At 50.8% G+C, this 15,852-nt stretch overlaps 1 protein-coding gene across 2 annotated transcripts in view; it reads left to right on the forward strand.

The window, feature by feature from the left end:
• Window positions 1-15,852, forward strand: part of SLIT1 (slit guidance ligand 1) — a 179,702-nt gene that overhangs the window by 108,132 nt on the left and 55,718 nt on the right. For both annotated transcript variants that reach the window (XM_045507428.2, XM_010971119.3), the window contains exon 5: window positions 15,318-15,389. In XM_045507428.2, coding sequence (XP_045363384.2) covers window positions 15,318-15,389 — 72 coding nt within the window. The remainder of the gene's footprint in view (window positions 1-15,317; window positions 15,390-15,852) is intronic.

Genomic DNA, 15,852 nt, shown 5'->3' on the forward strand with positions numbered 1-15,852 from the left:
GAGACAGAAATTTGGGCACATACACGCAGAGATATACACAGATATCTTTGCTTAACCATCTGAGTTTAGTAGTGAACGTTCACCCATACTATAAAAAGCTCTTTTTTTGAACAGTAAGTTTGCTTGAAGAGAAAAGGCTAATTTTAAGGTAACCACGAAGCCTGTCTCTGCTCAAAGTGTTTCCTTTACATTCTTCAAACTGATGTCATCAGTGATAAAGGCTGAGTCAGGAATTCTCTTTTTTAAATGCTCATATTGGAAATGGAAATCTGGGCTATCAGTCATTCACTATCCAGTGTAAACTACTCTTCCAGGCTCACTTTCCTCAACATCAGTTAGCACCAGTCATCCAGGGGGACTGGAAATCCTGAGAGAGAGTTGGAGAAGCACTGTAAGTGGAGGAGGACAAGGTGAAGGGCCTGAGGGGTAGAAATGACAGTGTTAAAAGCCGCATATGTAGGAAGTATTCTCCTTCCTGGTTGTGCATAGGACTCTCCTGGGGAGCTTTGGAAAATCCCAACGCCCAGGATCCACCCCCAACTAGTGAAATCAGAATCACTGGGGTGGGGCTCAGGCATCAATATTTTTATACCTCCCCAAGTGGTTCCAGGGCACAGCCAAGTTTGAGGACCATTGCTCTGTCCAGTGCTTTGCAGCTTGAATGTGCAAACAAAGCAGTGAATTAAATGTAGGTTCTGATTCTGCAGATCTGGGGTGATGCCAGAGACTCTGTATTTCTATCACTGCTGATACTGCACCTCTTCTGATACACATTGAAAAGCAAGGCTCTGGTTTCCACTGCTTGTTCTCCAAACTGGCTTTGTTCTCAAACAATGAAAGATGAAAAATGGGAAATACTGGCCTGGTTGACCAGCACGTCATCCCCCAGTGCAGAGCTCTGGTAATCCTGAGTTGGAGCATAAGGTTAGACTGAAGGCCCAGGATGTTACCACCTTCTGGCTGGATGCTTATTGCAGGAGCTGAAAGCAGTGAATAGCAAACTCAGACAGGCGTGCGGGGAATGGGGAGGGGGGTGCATTTGTGTGCCTGCTCTGTCATCATGTGACTTTGCCCACTTGTAGATGTGGCCCAGGTGATAGCTGGTCCCCTATGTTAGTGAGCCTTCCTCCAGGAGGCAGGCAGAGGGCAGATGTATCCTTCTCGACATCTGTGCTGTCACTATTATTACCAGGAGGCGAGAGACTTACAGACATGCAATGTGACAAGTTCAGTGATGGAAATAGCGGGGGGTGTTGTGAGACGGGGAGGAATGGGTAGGTGGTGGGGAGGGTGGAACAGTGAGGTGAACCAGGAGCATGGCCAGAGGGGGGTCTGGAGAAGTCATTTAGCTTTTCTTCTGAGGGGATGTGGCCCTTCGCACCTGACACTGTCACAAAAGTTGTCTGAATCCAGTTCAAAGCCTTTGCCCTTTGCTGGACGACAGGCCTCTCAAAGGAACACAACCATGTGTGGGATCACAGCAGGGGACCTCATACCCTGCTACTCCCAGAGGGGTCCTGTTTTTAATGTCAAGAGGTCATAGACCCTCTCTGAAATGCTAATTCGACCTTTTGAGTAGCCAAAATCATCATCGAATACTTATCAAATCCCACTTCTTTGCTAGACATGCAATAAACAGACATGGCCCCTGCTTCATGGAATGCAGTATTTAATTGAGGCAATAAACATTAAATAATACCATGAATAGTCAATTGATTAAAGATATGTTAAGTGCTAAGAAGAAAAAAGCATGGGTAACAGTTATGAGGTGACTGAGAAAATGCATAATGCTTTCGAAGAGGATCTTATGAATCCAGCAGTGCTTTTAATTGAATATATGTCTTATTTATCACAACCCATGTGGGAGGAATAAGACGAAGAGCCATAACAATAGCTCCCACTTATTAGGCCTTAATCTGCAAACCCACCTGTCAAATGCTCATGGCATTTCTCTGATATAACAACTCTCACTGTCCCCATTTTACAGATATGTAAAATAAGGCTCAGAGAGGTGGAGCCCAAGGTCCTACATAATTCACATTCAATCTGCAGGTGATGCTAGGGTCTTATGAGGATGCCTGATGTTGCAACAACTGTATGGCCCTTTAGCCTCTGTAACCCCACAGGTGGGGACCCTTGGTCTGGGGTGTGAATGGGATGAGGTGGGACAGCAGGCTGACTGCACCAGCCTGGGGGAGGGTGGCGGGGCTGCTGGAGCTGGCCTCCTAGAAGTTGGAGCATGTTTCCATTCCTTCTAGAGAATCAGGAATTGGAACAAGTTTATACTGTATAGCATGGGGAACCATATCTAATATCTTGTAGTAACTTATGGTGAAAAAGAATATGAAAATGAATGTATGTGTGTTCCTATATGACTGAAGTATTGTGCTGTACACCAGAAATTGACACAACATTGTAAACTGACTATACTTCAATAAAAATATACTTAAAAATAATAAAAATAAATAGGGAAGGAATAAGATCTGAAAAAAAAAAAAAGGAATTGGGTGAACTGGGATGCTGAGATGAAAGCTTCTGAGCCTGAGCATCAATTTCTAGTGTTCACACTAGTGGGCAGAGCCCTCCACCCTCTGTCAGTCTCTCCCAGAAGTTGGCCACAGCTGCCACACCAGGAGGTCTGGGTGCCCTCTGTGTTCCACGTTTTGCAGGTAGCCTCATTTCCACACCTAGGTGAAGACTGGGGGCAGGAGCCTTGAGGATCATTCATTCTGCTGGGGGCTCTTGGATGGTGGTCCAGTGTGCCAGAGACTCTGTCAGAAGCCAGTGGCTGATGGCCTTGGATCCTCCCTTCAGATTCCTCCCACCAGAACCCCTTCATTCTCAGAGGCCCAGGGGATGTTCCCTATCTGTACTGACTTGTGATTGAAGCCCCTCACCACAAGATCCCAAAGCTCACCTCTTTGTCTTTCCAACCTATGGGAGTTTGGGAGAAGTGACAGTTTCTGGGATACTTGTAGGAACCCTGGTGCAAGGAGAAGTCACTGACGGTGCTCATTCCAGTAGGGGCTGGCTCTCCCCATGGCCTGGCTGCTCAGGGAAGACATGCTAAGCTCACGCCACTTTTGATGAGATATATTTGAAATATGTTACATGACTGTCTAAGTTCTAAAACAGAGGGTCTTGAACATAATTTAACCTTTGCTTGATGACTCAGTGTCAACATTGTGAATGTTCATTATCATACTCTGCTTTTTAGGCTTTCGCCTCCTCCCTCCAAGTTCATCTATCAAATGTCACTGCTGACATGTGTACTCTTCTAGATGCCTCCCCACCCACCTGTCCACCACTTTGATGATTCTAATGTGCTGAGTCAGTGTAGCATAGTGGGTTAGCTTGTGGGCTTTGCAGTCAGAGAACCTGGAAAGGTTACTATGCCTCAATTATGTATCTGGAAAACAGATATAGTAAGAGGTTTTGGGGTTTTTAAAATAGATTTCATTTTTTAAGAGCAGTTTTAGGTTCACAGCAAAATTGAGTGGAAAGCATAGAGTGTTTCAGTATACTCTCTACCCTCCTCCCTCCATGCCTCACCTCTCCCACTGTCAACATCCACACCAGAGTGATGAGAGTATTTACCTCAGAAGACTGCTGTAAGGATTAAATAAGGTAATGTATATAAAACATATAATACCTAGCACAGTGCCAGGCTCACAATAAATGCTCAATATATGTATCTATCAACATTAATAATAATACTTGTGTGTTATACAGGAGTCAGTGATGATCATTAAGTTCCTAAGGATTAAAATGAATGGCTTTTGTGCAAGGATCTGGGGGAGGTTATTTGCGGCATAGCCAGAAGATCTCTCAGCACTTCTCTGTGTTTTGCTCTATGTCTAGGCTGTGGGAGGTCTGACTTCTGGAGGGGGCAGGATCAAGCTTCACCTTTATCTAGAAGTAGCTTAGTGACGTGGATTGTGTTCAGCATGTGCCTCTCCTAAGAGTATAAGGATGGGTTCCTTGATGCTCATAATTGTGCTCTCCTGACCCTCTGTTTGTATGCTAAGAGCCAGATGCCCTGTGGGCTTATGAGAAAAAGCTGAACATACAAGATCTGGTGTGTGGGCCAGTTGGGGAAGGTGGAAGGTGGCTAGAATCCGAGGTGTGTCTGACCAGAAGAGCTGCCAGGAAGGTTCAGCACCACAGACAGCTCCTCAAACGGCCGCTCCGCAGGGCTTCTCTGGGCTTTATTGCTGCTGTTGCCACCTGCAGAACACACTCAGCAACTAGATATCTTCCTTGGCCTGTAACATGGCAAGTTTCTGTCTTTCTACCTGCCTGAGAGGTAGTTAAGGGTCTTATGCCCTTTGGGCATCCCTGTGAGTATATGTGGAGGGGATGTGAGGGACTGCAAGTATTTGGAGAGGCTGAACTCTTGCCATTCTAATCTCCCAAGCTCCTCTTTTCTTCTGAGAAACTCCTGAGGCCAAGACTCAGACAGGACCTGAACTTCTCTGAAGCAGATGGGGAGACAGTGGATGAGGTCTTTGGTAAAAGAAATGGGCCCCATTTTCCGTTTGGGGGCCAGGGAAGAGAGGACTAGGAATGCCCCCCAGGCTCAGTAATACTCTGTTGGCTTCCTCGGTGGACCACTCCTGCCATGGGCATCAGTCAGACATCTGTTCTGGCATTATCTCCCTGGGGAAGCTCAGACTGGCAACATTTTACTCATCATGAGTGGAGCCCCTGCCCCCAGCACAGCTTGGATTCTACTTGCCCGGCCCTGTTGCCCCTGTCCTTGGTTCTCTCTTTACCCAAACCACATTGAATTCTGCCCATCCTGCTCCCAGGTCCTTTGCAGGGACAACCCAAAGAGTCTGCCTTGGAGTCTAGATGAATTTAACTGAGAAAAATGGTATGAATGAAGAATGGCCTGCATGCATGCATCCCTCAAAATATTTGAAAATCTACACTGGCTCAAGGCAGCCAGTGGAGAGCAGAGCATGGTGTGGGGCTGACCTGTCTCCAGAATGACTTGTAAGCACTGGTCCCAGCCATGAGCCTGGACTGGCAGTGTATAAGTAATTGCCCTCTGAAACACATTGCTGTGTCAAAAGCATACCAATTTACCAAATGTCATTTTGCTAAAAGTCAATTTGCCAAAAGTCAATTCACTGAATGGCCAATTTGTCAAATGACCAATTCATCAAATTGACTTACTTTCTTTCACTACTTGGTGTGAGTTGACTGGTTTGCATTTTGTCTTTATGATAGTAGTTTAAGGACTGTTCCATTTGTCTCTGGCCCCGCTCCTGGTGTTTGAACTATGGTGAACCCATTCCCAGTCTCTTCCTGTGACTGCAGGGAGCTGGGGCAGGCATAACCCAATCACCCCTAAAAGGCCTTTGTGAAGACAAATGGGAAACAACCTAAATAAAACCAAATTGGTAAAGGAAACAAAGAAATTTAGCAAATTGGCCCTTTGGAGAACTGGCTGATCTGTGACTTGGCTTTTGGGGAAGTGATTCAGAAGTGACCTAACATCCTTGAGCCTCTTTTGGGGATGCTGGTAAAGGTCTCACTTTCCTTCCAATAACCGCCTCTCTAGGGGACCTGTGAGAGGCCTCCATGCTTGGCTTTAGAACCAGGAAAGGCCACGCCTCTCCCAAGCTTGGTTTCGAGGACTTGGTGAATTGTACGCACAGCAGTCGCCACATCCTCTGAGGCTGGGAGAAGCCCACACCCATGTGTAGCAGGTGCAAGGTCTTCTGTAGGGTGTGCCTTAAATTTAAATCTAAAAATTCTTCCCCTGGTTTCTGTTATTTTACTCCATTTTATAATATATCCCTAAAATTGCCTTAATTCCTTCCTAAAACAAGGCAAAGAAGGAATCCAGGCCGGCTCTGGAGGCTCTTGTTGGCCCGTCCCCCACACACCTGCCCTGGGCTCCTCCAGGTCCTCTCTCCTGTACATGTGTTATGTATTTTCATATATATATAATTTGCTGAATTTTCACAAAGTGAACACACTCGTACAACCAGCAGCAGATCAAGAGATAAAACACCACCAGCACCTGGTAGCCTCTTGTACCTCCTTCCAGTCATTAATCCCCTCACACGGGTAACCACCATCCTGATTTCTAACAGCAATTTATTTTGCCTATTTTTGTGTTTTATATAAATCGCACACGTGGTGTCTGATCCTCACTATAACCCAGCAAGAGGGAGCTCTGATGAATTCTCCTTTACACATGAGCAACCAGATTCAGAGAGGTTGAGTAATTTCCCCAAGGTCACACAGGCAGGGAATGGTTGAGCTTGGAATCAAACCCAGGGTTGTCTGGCTCCAAAGTTCATGTTCTTTCTTCTGTGTTGTGATTCTTTTCCCTGCCAAACTCCCCACCCTGCGTGCCTGGGCTGGGAATCTCTGGAGTTGTTGGTTCTACCAACTCAAAGGCATCTGGGACAAGAGTCTTTTTACTCCCAGTGCATCCTTGCTCAGGACTCAACAGAGTATCTGGCGCTTCCTGAGGACTCAGTGCACGGTGGTTGTTGACTGGCACTCGAATTAAGAGAGGCCTGCATTCCCTGTCTTCTTCATTTTCCCAGTTGCCCTTACTTTGTTCTTGCTATGGTGGCTGGGATCTGTGCCTGCTGGTCTGTTTCCTCTTTGTCCCTGAGCCACTCACTCCTGAGCAGCTTTTCCTTGGCAGGGCTCTGTGGTTGCTTTGTGGGGTGTGCGTATCTCCTCTGATATCTCTGTCGTGGGAATTGATTGCAGTGATGCCCTGTAGGTACATAACAAACAGCCCAGTTCACAGAAATGTTACCCAGGCTGGTTTCATGGCACTGCCATCCAGGGCTGCTTAATGTCTCTTCCTAATTAGGTTTCTGCAACATTAACTCCACAGGGTTGGAGGGAGTGGGGCTGGCCACAGGGGGATGTGTGGCTTCGGGGTGGTGTGGTGGGCAGGAAAGAGAGGACATCTTTCCTGCTGACGGTGCCTGGCACGCACTGTAGCTCAGACCAGCCCATTTTTCCTGCAAAGCTCCAACTCCGCCGCCCCAGGTGTCAGACTCCAAAACCACCTACAGGAGTTTGGACATCAGGAGTTCCCTGGGAAGATGAGTGCTCAACATTTTTAAAATCTCAAGGCCCCACAAAGCATGTGTGAGCTTTAATGCCATGCATGTTATAACCACCTTAGGAGGAGGAGAGGTGGTGAAGGAGAGGGGTCAGAGCTGGACCGCCCAGCAATTAGTAGGAGTGCTTTGAAGTCTTACTGGCCACACAATTGATTGTCACATACTGTGTGCCAGACAATCTTTGGGATACATTCACCTACGTTCATCTATTTACTTCTCTCATGGGCTTATGTTACAGATGAGGAAATGGAGGTACAGAGAGGCAGCTAATTGATTCTGAGCTTGTTTTGAACCCAGATTGCCTGGCTCCCTTCCCAGACCAGCTTCTGTCTGGCCAGTGCCTCACCCTCACTGAGGCTCCCTTTGGGGACATGGGCTTATCTGATGGCCCCAGCCATTTATTCCAGCTGGCCTGACTCTGGCCCTTAGGGGAGCAGAGGAGAGGGGATCAGGAGAGCACAGGGATTAGCAAGGGGAAACTTAGTGCAGCCAGGCCCCATAGGAGGAGGCAAAGGCAGCTCCTGGGGTGGGGGAGAGACGGGCCAAGATCAGAGGAAACTAGGCTGTGGATGATGGGACCAATTTCCTCTTCACCTCACCACCAGCATGTCCCTTGACTCCCTGGTCTCTTCTACACCCGCCCCCTTGCCTCGACCCAAACCTGACTTCTGGAGATGATGAAACAAACTCATCCACACTGAGAATCAGCCCCTGATAAACTTTCAGTTTGCTCTCCTGGGAGCACCTGAGATTTATGAATGACAAAGTTCCAGTCGCTGCCTTGAGGTTGGAGCCCAGGCAAAACAGGTTCAAGTCCTTATCACCAAATGCTTCTCAAGAATTCACCTTGAAGGTCACATGGAGACAGGTGCATAGACAGGCAACACACCCACGCAGGGTAGATCTGGGGCACCTGAATGTCCCATGGGCTGGGTCAGCTGGGTAGGGAGGGGTAATTGCAGAATTAATTTCCCTCCTGGGTGGGAAGGGTAGGATGTGAGGGGAGGCTTGAAGGCAGAAATAAAGGAGGGATGGTCCTGCCAGGTCCCAGGAGCCCCTTAGATGAGGGTGTGCACCCCGGTCATGACTAGCCTTTCCTCTGGGGGCTCATCCTGCAGCAGGGACCTGGGTTGCAGAGCCATCCCTGGGGACTGTCTCCCAGCTCCTGGCCTGGTGGCTCCTGACCTTCTCAAAGGAACTGATTACCACAGCCTGGTGCTTGCCAACACCCTCTCAGGCAGTGACACCCCCCTCCCCCCGTCGCCACCCCTGCCCCAGCAGGAATGCAGGGAGGGCGGTGGGACTAAGGTAGTGACCATCACTGCCCCACCTCTGGTGAGCACCTCCTCTGTTCTCGTGAAGGTGGGCAGTGGCATGCCACAGGTGGCAGGTCAGAGGCTGCCTTTCCCTCTCTCTACCCAGTGGGGGAGTCCGTATTCAAGTGGCTCTCCACTCGCCCTCCAAAGGATAGGAGTTGTCACCTCTGCCCCTGGCTTTGAAATGCTGGCAAGTACAGGGGCTACAGCCCCTATCCCTCGCTTTCACCCCAGCTGGGGACAGGCACAGCTCAGAACTTCCCTCTGTTAGCTGCAGCACTTTCCAAACTTTAACATGCATATGCATCACCTGGTGGTCTTGCTAAAATTTAGATTCTGATTCAGTAGGTGGGGCCAGAATGTCCATATTTCTAAAACTCCCAGGTGGCTCTGCTATTGCGGGTCTAGGCGCCGGAGATGTGGGAGCTGTGGGAGCCGAGTCACTGGCTGAGGGATCCCGGGTGGCGCTCACCACCATCACCATCACCTGCAGCAGCGGGAGGGAGGCTGCCCCGTGCTGGGCCCACTTGTGTGTGATTTAATCCTCCTGATCTCTGGGAGGTTAGTGCTGTTGGGAGGGGAGACCGAGGTGCTGGGAACTAACTGCATGTTGTGCCTGAGGTCACGTGGTGGGCTGGTGGCAGAGCCAACCTCCAGCCTCACCCCTCTCATTCTCAGTGCTGGAATTTTCAACCCTGACCCTCACCACCTTCAGCCCCAAGGCTCATAAGAGCAGTTGGCAGTGGCAGCCCATTCTACCAGCCCCAGCTGAGAGCACCACACACAGCCTCAGTTAAGCCCACAACCCTGCCGTTATTCCCACTTCACAGAGGAGGAGACTGAGGCTCCAGGGGTTAGGAAACGTACATATAGTCCCTCGGTGTGTAGGTACATGCCGGCTTTGTCTGCTCCAGCGCCCACGTCCTTAATCCCACAAAGAAGCCCCAGGGATCGGGGGTGGGGGCTGGAACAGTGGGGCCACCCTGGTTCCCTCCCTGCCCCATATTGGGCAAGTTCAGGGTAACCAGTCAGGCAAGGGGGACAGGCCAGGTTGCCCAGACTCCCTGTGTCTTGAGAGGCAGACAGCAGGCGCCAAGCTCTGCGCTGGGGCTGGCAGGCAGGCGGCGGGACCCCAGGCGGAGTCTGGCTTTGGCTAGTGCCCAGCATCCCCGGCTGGGCCCCGCTGTGGATCCCCTTAGAGGCCGGCCTGCCATCAGAGCCCAATCTGGTTAGAGCGTGAAGGGGGATTAGCAGCGAGAACATGGGGTCCCGACCTCAGCTTCCCAGCCCCAGCTTCCCCTGGCCCTGGCAGAGGCTGGAGGGATTGGCAGAGTGCGTGGGAGGAGGGGGGCCCCTGGGATGGTGCCCAAGCCAGGGTGTGGGCCTGGCTGCCCCCTTCTCTTCAGGGAAAGGGACCTGACTAGGGTGCCCCAGACTCGGCAGGGGTGGCGCTATTGGCAGCAACTTGTCTCTCAGGGCCTTTGATCTTGGGTGATGGGGCTCAGGCAAGGGGGGAATCTTTGCTTGCAGGACCCTTACCTCGGTTCCCCTCTGGTGGGGGCACTTCAGCTCTCTCTCCTCCCATGAGCCACTCACCTTCCTCAGAGGCTTCCAAACCTCCGTGCTCATGCTGCTGGTGACACCTCAGAGCCATCCAGGGTAATTATTGGAATTTCATATGAACGTGTAAAGAGAACGGCCAGCTTTATTATAACAACGTTGGTAATAAGCACTTCTCCAGTGCTCCCCGTCAGAGCCCCCACTCGTTGGTTCAGAGCGGGTGTAGCCATCTCCAGTGCACAAGGTTTGGTCGCTCATGAAATTGACACAGAGCCAGCCTGTGCTGCCCCAAGCCCCTGCTTTCCCATCTCAGCCACATGGCCTATCCTAACTCCTTGTTCTAGTCAGGAAAATGCAGAAGGGTTGGAGCAAGAGAATCATGGAAGGATCCACTTTAGTTCAATTCAGTTAAAAATGATCGAGGTCCAGGATGTAGAGATGGGTGTTAGCCAAAAATCAGTACTTTATTATTACATTCAGTACACAAATATTTCATTATAAACCTGAATTAGTGCTATGAAGGAAAAGCATTGGGGCCCTGAGAGCCAGCTGCAGAGGGAGCTGTCAGGGAAGGTGTCTATAGACATATATGTGAAAGATAAATAGGAATTACTGGGTGAAGAATGGAGGAAGAATATTCTAGGCAGAGGGAACAGAAGTGCAAAGGTCCTGTGGCAGGAGGAATTTGAGGAAATGAAAGAACAACAGCATGTGTGGAGTCATAGACAGGGGTGAGAGCACCCAGTACTTGTTACATCAAATCCTGTAAGGAAGGAGCCGCTTCTCACTCCCATTTTGCAGATGAGAAAACTGAGGCCAGATAGGTTCAGTGACTCAGCCAAGACCACACGATTTAAGTGAGTTAGATAGGGCTTTTTGGAACCAAGTCTGCATCCTGATACTTAGCTGTGGGATTTCTCCTCTATGCCCTGGCATCTCAGTGTTTGCCTCCTGGACCAGCAGCATCTGAGCTTGTCAGAAATCTAGGACCTCATCCTTACCCCTAGAATCCGTCCCCAGGACTGTTTATCTCCCCTGTCTTGTCCTTTGTCTGGTTGTTGCGTCCTTGCTCTGGGAATTTGCTTTTCACTATCCTGCCTGGGACTTCCTTCTGAGCCCCTGTCTGCCTCGCAGCTCTGTGCCCTGTGTTTCCCCCTGGCCAGAATCAGGCCACCAGCTGCTCCTGGTTTTGGTTTGTCCTTCCAGCTGCAGAGCCCTCCCTCTTCCAGGATGGCCTCTCTCACCCCAGGCCATGGTCCGTACTTCAGGGCCTGTGACAAGGTCACCAAGGGAGGAAGATGGGGCAGCAACGACTAAGTTTCAGGAAGAAAAAGGAGGCTCAGTGCCTGGTAAACACGATGAGGAAAGTCGAAGTTGGTGCCTGTGGGGTTTGCATGCCAATCTGGTGAAATGGAGATGAATGGAGATGAGAAACGTTATTTAAAAGAGATTTGGGAAAGACATTTGTTGACTAGGTAGGGGATCAACTGAGGCCAAAAAAAAAAAAAAAAAAGAGAGAGAGAGAGAATAGCTTTGCTTGGGTTTGTGATGTGCCTGAGCAGACATCCAAGTCCAGGGAAGGCTTCTCGCGCCCTCTAGTGAGCAAACTGCAAACAACAGTCAGAACCTTAGGAAAGAGATAGGTGAACTGTGCTTTAAGGCAATGGGAAAAAGCCAGCATTTCTTAAATATAGCCAAATGGAGGTGCTAGGACAGAAGCGTAAACACATGAACCTACTTACTCTTCTTCAAAGCCCTGTGTGGTACATACTTTAATCCCCATTTTACAAATAGGGAAACTGAAGCTCTCAGGTATGTAACTTCTGGGGTCCGTGGCTCTAACTGGCAGAAGCAGGCATTCCATTGCAGAGTTGAGGCTCTCTCCACTGCCCTCTGCTGCCAGCACTCTGCATTCTCCTCGGCTTTCCAAGGCTCACCTATTTTCCTCTGGTCCAGAGGCTGACCTCTTCCGGGGTCTCAAATTCAGTTTCCTTTACTCATTTTAACAGCGTGAATGGCTCACTGCTGTGGGCCAGCCCTGGGTGAATCAATGAGGTGATTCACACCCGCCCCTGGACGCTCACCTCATTGACTGACTCTTGGTATCTGTTGCCTGCATGCCCGTCTCAGGGCAGCATCTTTTCCCCTGTGAGCTTTGGTGCCACAGAGCCCTGTCCAGAAGGCCATCAGATCACACCCCTTTTTGGTCTAACCTGTCACCTTCTTTGGTCTGCAAAGCTTTTTCCTGCCAACACCCTCTTCCCAGGACTTGCTCCCAGTGATTCCTGGATCATGCCAGGTTCGATGCCTTCGCCCTGTAACAGACTGTTCCTACCCCTCCCTTCCCCACTTAGCTCCTGGTGTGCGTCCTGATAGAATTGCTCTGCCTGAATCACACTTTGATGCAATGCTTTTGTAAGAAACAGACACTTGAAACCCATTTATTATAAGGATCTAGCGTTATTGATTGGGACACACTGTCATTTTTCATAAAGAGCCCTGGAGAAATTCTTATCTCTTCTTAGTGCCAAAGGCAGCTCTACTCCTGAGAAACTGATTCTTTTGAATTTATACCTATATTGGGGATGCAGTTATCTGACCAGTTTCCCCTTTTCACATCAGCTCTCAGAAAGCTTGGAGCCCACCCTCTGCCCTGGAGCAGGCAGGCGTGAGGGTCACGTGGTGCTGCGTGCTTGCTATCCGCCATTGATTTGTCTTCTCTTTGCCCTACTTTTCACTCCTGCTCTCTTGCTGTTTTATAATTCCCTATAAGCCACCTTAACGTCTTTCTGGAACAAGGTTGGCCTAAGTCAATAAACTAATCGATACAAATAAAAAACCTTCCTTGCAGGGTTGTAGTGAGGATTAAATGGAATAATGGATGGGAATAGTCAGCCCAGAGTTGCCCCCCAGGCTTGGCTGAAGGGCAGACTGCTGGCTGGGGCCGAGAGGAGAGTCCCGCCGGAGGTGCCCACCCCTGTGCGCCCTCCATCTTCCTGACTCCGTGGGAGTCTCCTGGCCACCACCCCTCCCCGTCCTTGTCTTGCCCTCACCACCTGCGCTCCGTTCTTCCTGATTCCCTGCGGGCAGGGGAGGGCAGGTGGCCAGGTCTTTCCTCCCTCAGCCCACTCCTCTCAGGGGTGGCACTGTCAACAACGGGCTCCCCTCCCCTCCCCTCCTCCCTGGGACCTCAGATGCCCTGAGAACCAGGAGCCTCACTTGCTGTGTCTTGGAGTGGCTGGCCTTTGGTGGGCCCACGTGGGTAGGGAGACTAGGTCATCTGCGCCAGCCTCTGCAAGCGAGGAAGCTGAGGCCCAAAGAGGGAAGTGATGGAGCCAAGGCTCTAACACATTTCAGCTCATTCATGTCAAGTCTGCACATGGCCCTGCCTTCCTCAGAGGCTCTCAGGGGGACCTCACGCCCTCAGACTCAGGACCCCACTCTCTAACAGGACTTCCAAGCCTCTCCTCTTTTGGTGCCCCTGTGTTACTCATTGATTTCTGTGTAGCCAATTGCCTCAGAAGGTAGCGGCCCAAAAGAACAATAAACATTTATTATCTCACAACTTGTGTCAGTGGCTGGGTTCTGGCTGGGGGTCTTTATGAGACTGGAGTCAAGATGCTGGCTGGGACCGTGCCTTCGTCCATCAGGGCTGCTGTAACAGAGATACCGTAAGTTGAGCATCATACACAGAACAGTTGCTTCTTTCTCAGTGCTGGAGGCCGGGAAGTGCAGGGTCGTGGTGCCTTCAAATTTGGTGTTTGGTGACAGCCTGCTTCCTGGCTCATAGCCGTGTCCTCTCGTGGTGGCAGGGACAGTGGCGCACTCTCAGACCTCTTTTTTAAGGGCACTAATCCCATTCTCGACGGCTCCATCTTCATCACCTAAGCACCTCCCAAGGGCCCCACTTTCTAAAACCGTCACATTGGGCATAAGGATGTCAACATCTGAATTTTGAGGGGACACAAACATTCAGACCATAGCAGCCTGCATCATCCGAAAGCTTGACTAACGTTGGAGAACCTTCTTCCGTGATGACGCTCTCACATTGCTGGCTCTTGGCAGGAGGCCTCAGTTCCTCTCCTTGTGGGCCTCTCCAGAGAGCTGCTTGAGTGTCCTTATAACACTGGCTGACAGGAAAGAGATGGTCAAAGCCCCATGGGCCTGGCCCAGGAGGAGGGGCTGGGGTCTGCAAAACTGCCAGGCATAGAGTCCCATGTCGCGGCACAGGCAGCCTTGGCCGTCTGAGGTTGCGGTTCCTGCTCCCAGGGCTGCTGGGCAAGGAGGTGCTCTGGAACGTGACTGCCTGCTTCAAATTCTGGAGCCCCCACCCGCCAGCTGTGTTCCCTCAAAGAAGCTGTGTAACTTCTCTGAACCCCTCTTTCCTCGTTCGTGAAATGGGAGCAGTGCGAGGGGCAGGCAGGTTTACACATGTGAAGTTCTCAGTGGGGTAGGGGTGGGGGCTGTTACCACCACCGTGGGAAGCAAAGGGGCATTTGTAAAAGTCTGTAGTAAGGTCGAAAGAGGGAGGGAAGGGCAGATGGACAGATGCCAGAGGCCCAATGCTGCTGGGAAGTGGAAGCTGATTTGCTGAGTCCCTGCAATGCCTCCTCTCTCACTTCAAGACTTTAATAATGGGGAAGTGTTGGAGTCCTCAGTGGTCCCTGCCCTCCGGCAGGGCAGGGATACAGCACTGCAGCCCCTGGGCCAGCGTGCTCAGTCCCCAGCCTGGGCCCAGGCTCCCCATGGCAGCGCTGCTCCCCACAGTCCCTGAGAGCATGGGGTCTGGAGTCAGACCCAGCCTGGAGCTCACGACCTGGGTCAGCCACATACTGGATGGGCTACCTGGAATCCAGTTGTGCCTTCTTCTGGAAACTCCATCCTGATTAGTAAAACACAGAGTGAGCTGTAGGTACACTCACCACAGATGGCCGGCGGCTGTGGCCCATCAAAAAGCCCCTCCTTTGCTTGCTCCTTGCAGCCCTGGACAATGCCTCAGGGGCTGAGTTGACCCCTATGGGTTTGGCAGGCAGGGTTGGGGGCAGGAAGAGCTGATCACCGCTGCCCCAGGCTGCACCCTCCAGCTGCCACCCCTCTGCCCAGAGAAGGGGAGGGGAGGCGGCTGGGGATCGAGCTCCAGCTCGTTCATTCATTCATTCATTCGACAAATGTTTACCCAGTGACCTTTGTGTGCCAAGCACTGTCCCAGGTGCTGGGATGCAACTGTGACTGGTCCAGGCACCGTCTGGTCCACCTGACCTCCCTGATTCATCAGGGTGCTCTGAGGAAATCTTTCCTGACAGTGTTTTTTCTCCCTCTGGCTTTGACCTCGCAGGGACCTAAGTGAGAACACCATCCAAGCCATCCCCAGGAAGGCTTTTCGCGGAGCTACTGACCTCAAAAACTTGTGAGTATAGACCTGGGCGGGAGAGGGGCTTGGAGGCTGCAGGGCCACCCCTGGCAGCATCCCTGTGGGTCTCCCTGAGCCCTGTGGTCCAGGCAGCCAGGGAGCTGGTCTGGGCTCTGAGATGGCTGGTGCCAGTATGGTCTTCTGGAACAACCTGGGGTCGGAGGAAGCAGGCAGACTTTGGGGACCAGGTTGAAGGGAGTAGCATGAACTGTGGGGTGCTTGGGTGATGTGCTTGTTCCATTCAAATGGACAGTCTCCGTGCCCTTGCTCTGCAGTGAGTGGGAGAGCTGGGTTTGAATGTTCTCTTACAGGTCCATATTGTGTAAGCTGCTGCAAGTCAGTGAACGTCACTGAGCCTCAATATTTATTGTTCTGCAAAATGGGGATATCATATTTACCTCACAAGCTTGCTCTGAAGTTTAAATGAGATATGGAAATAAATACACTTTGTCAAATGCCA

The sequence above is a fragment of the Camelus bactrianus genome, chromosome 11 (genome assembly GCF_048773025.1).
Source record: "Camelus bactrianus isolate YW-2024 breed Bactrian camel chromosome 11, ASM4877302v1, whole genome shotgun sequence".
Lineage (NCBI taxonomy): Eukaryota > Metazoa > Chordata > Mammalia > Artiodactyla > Camelidae > Camelus > Camelus bactrianus.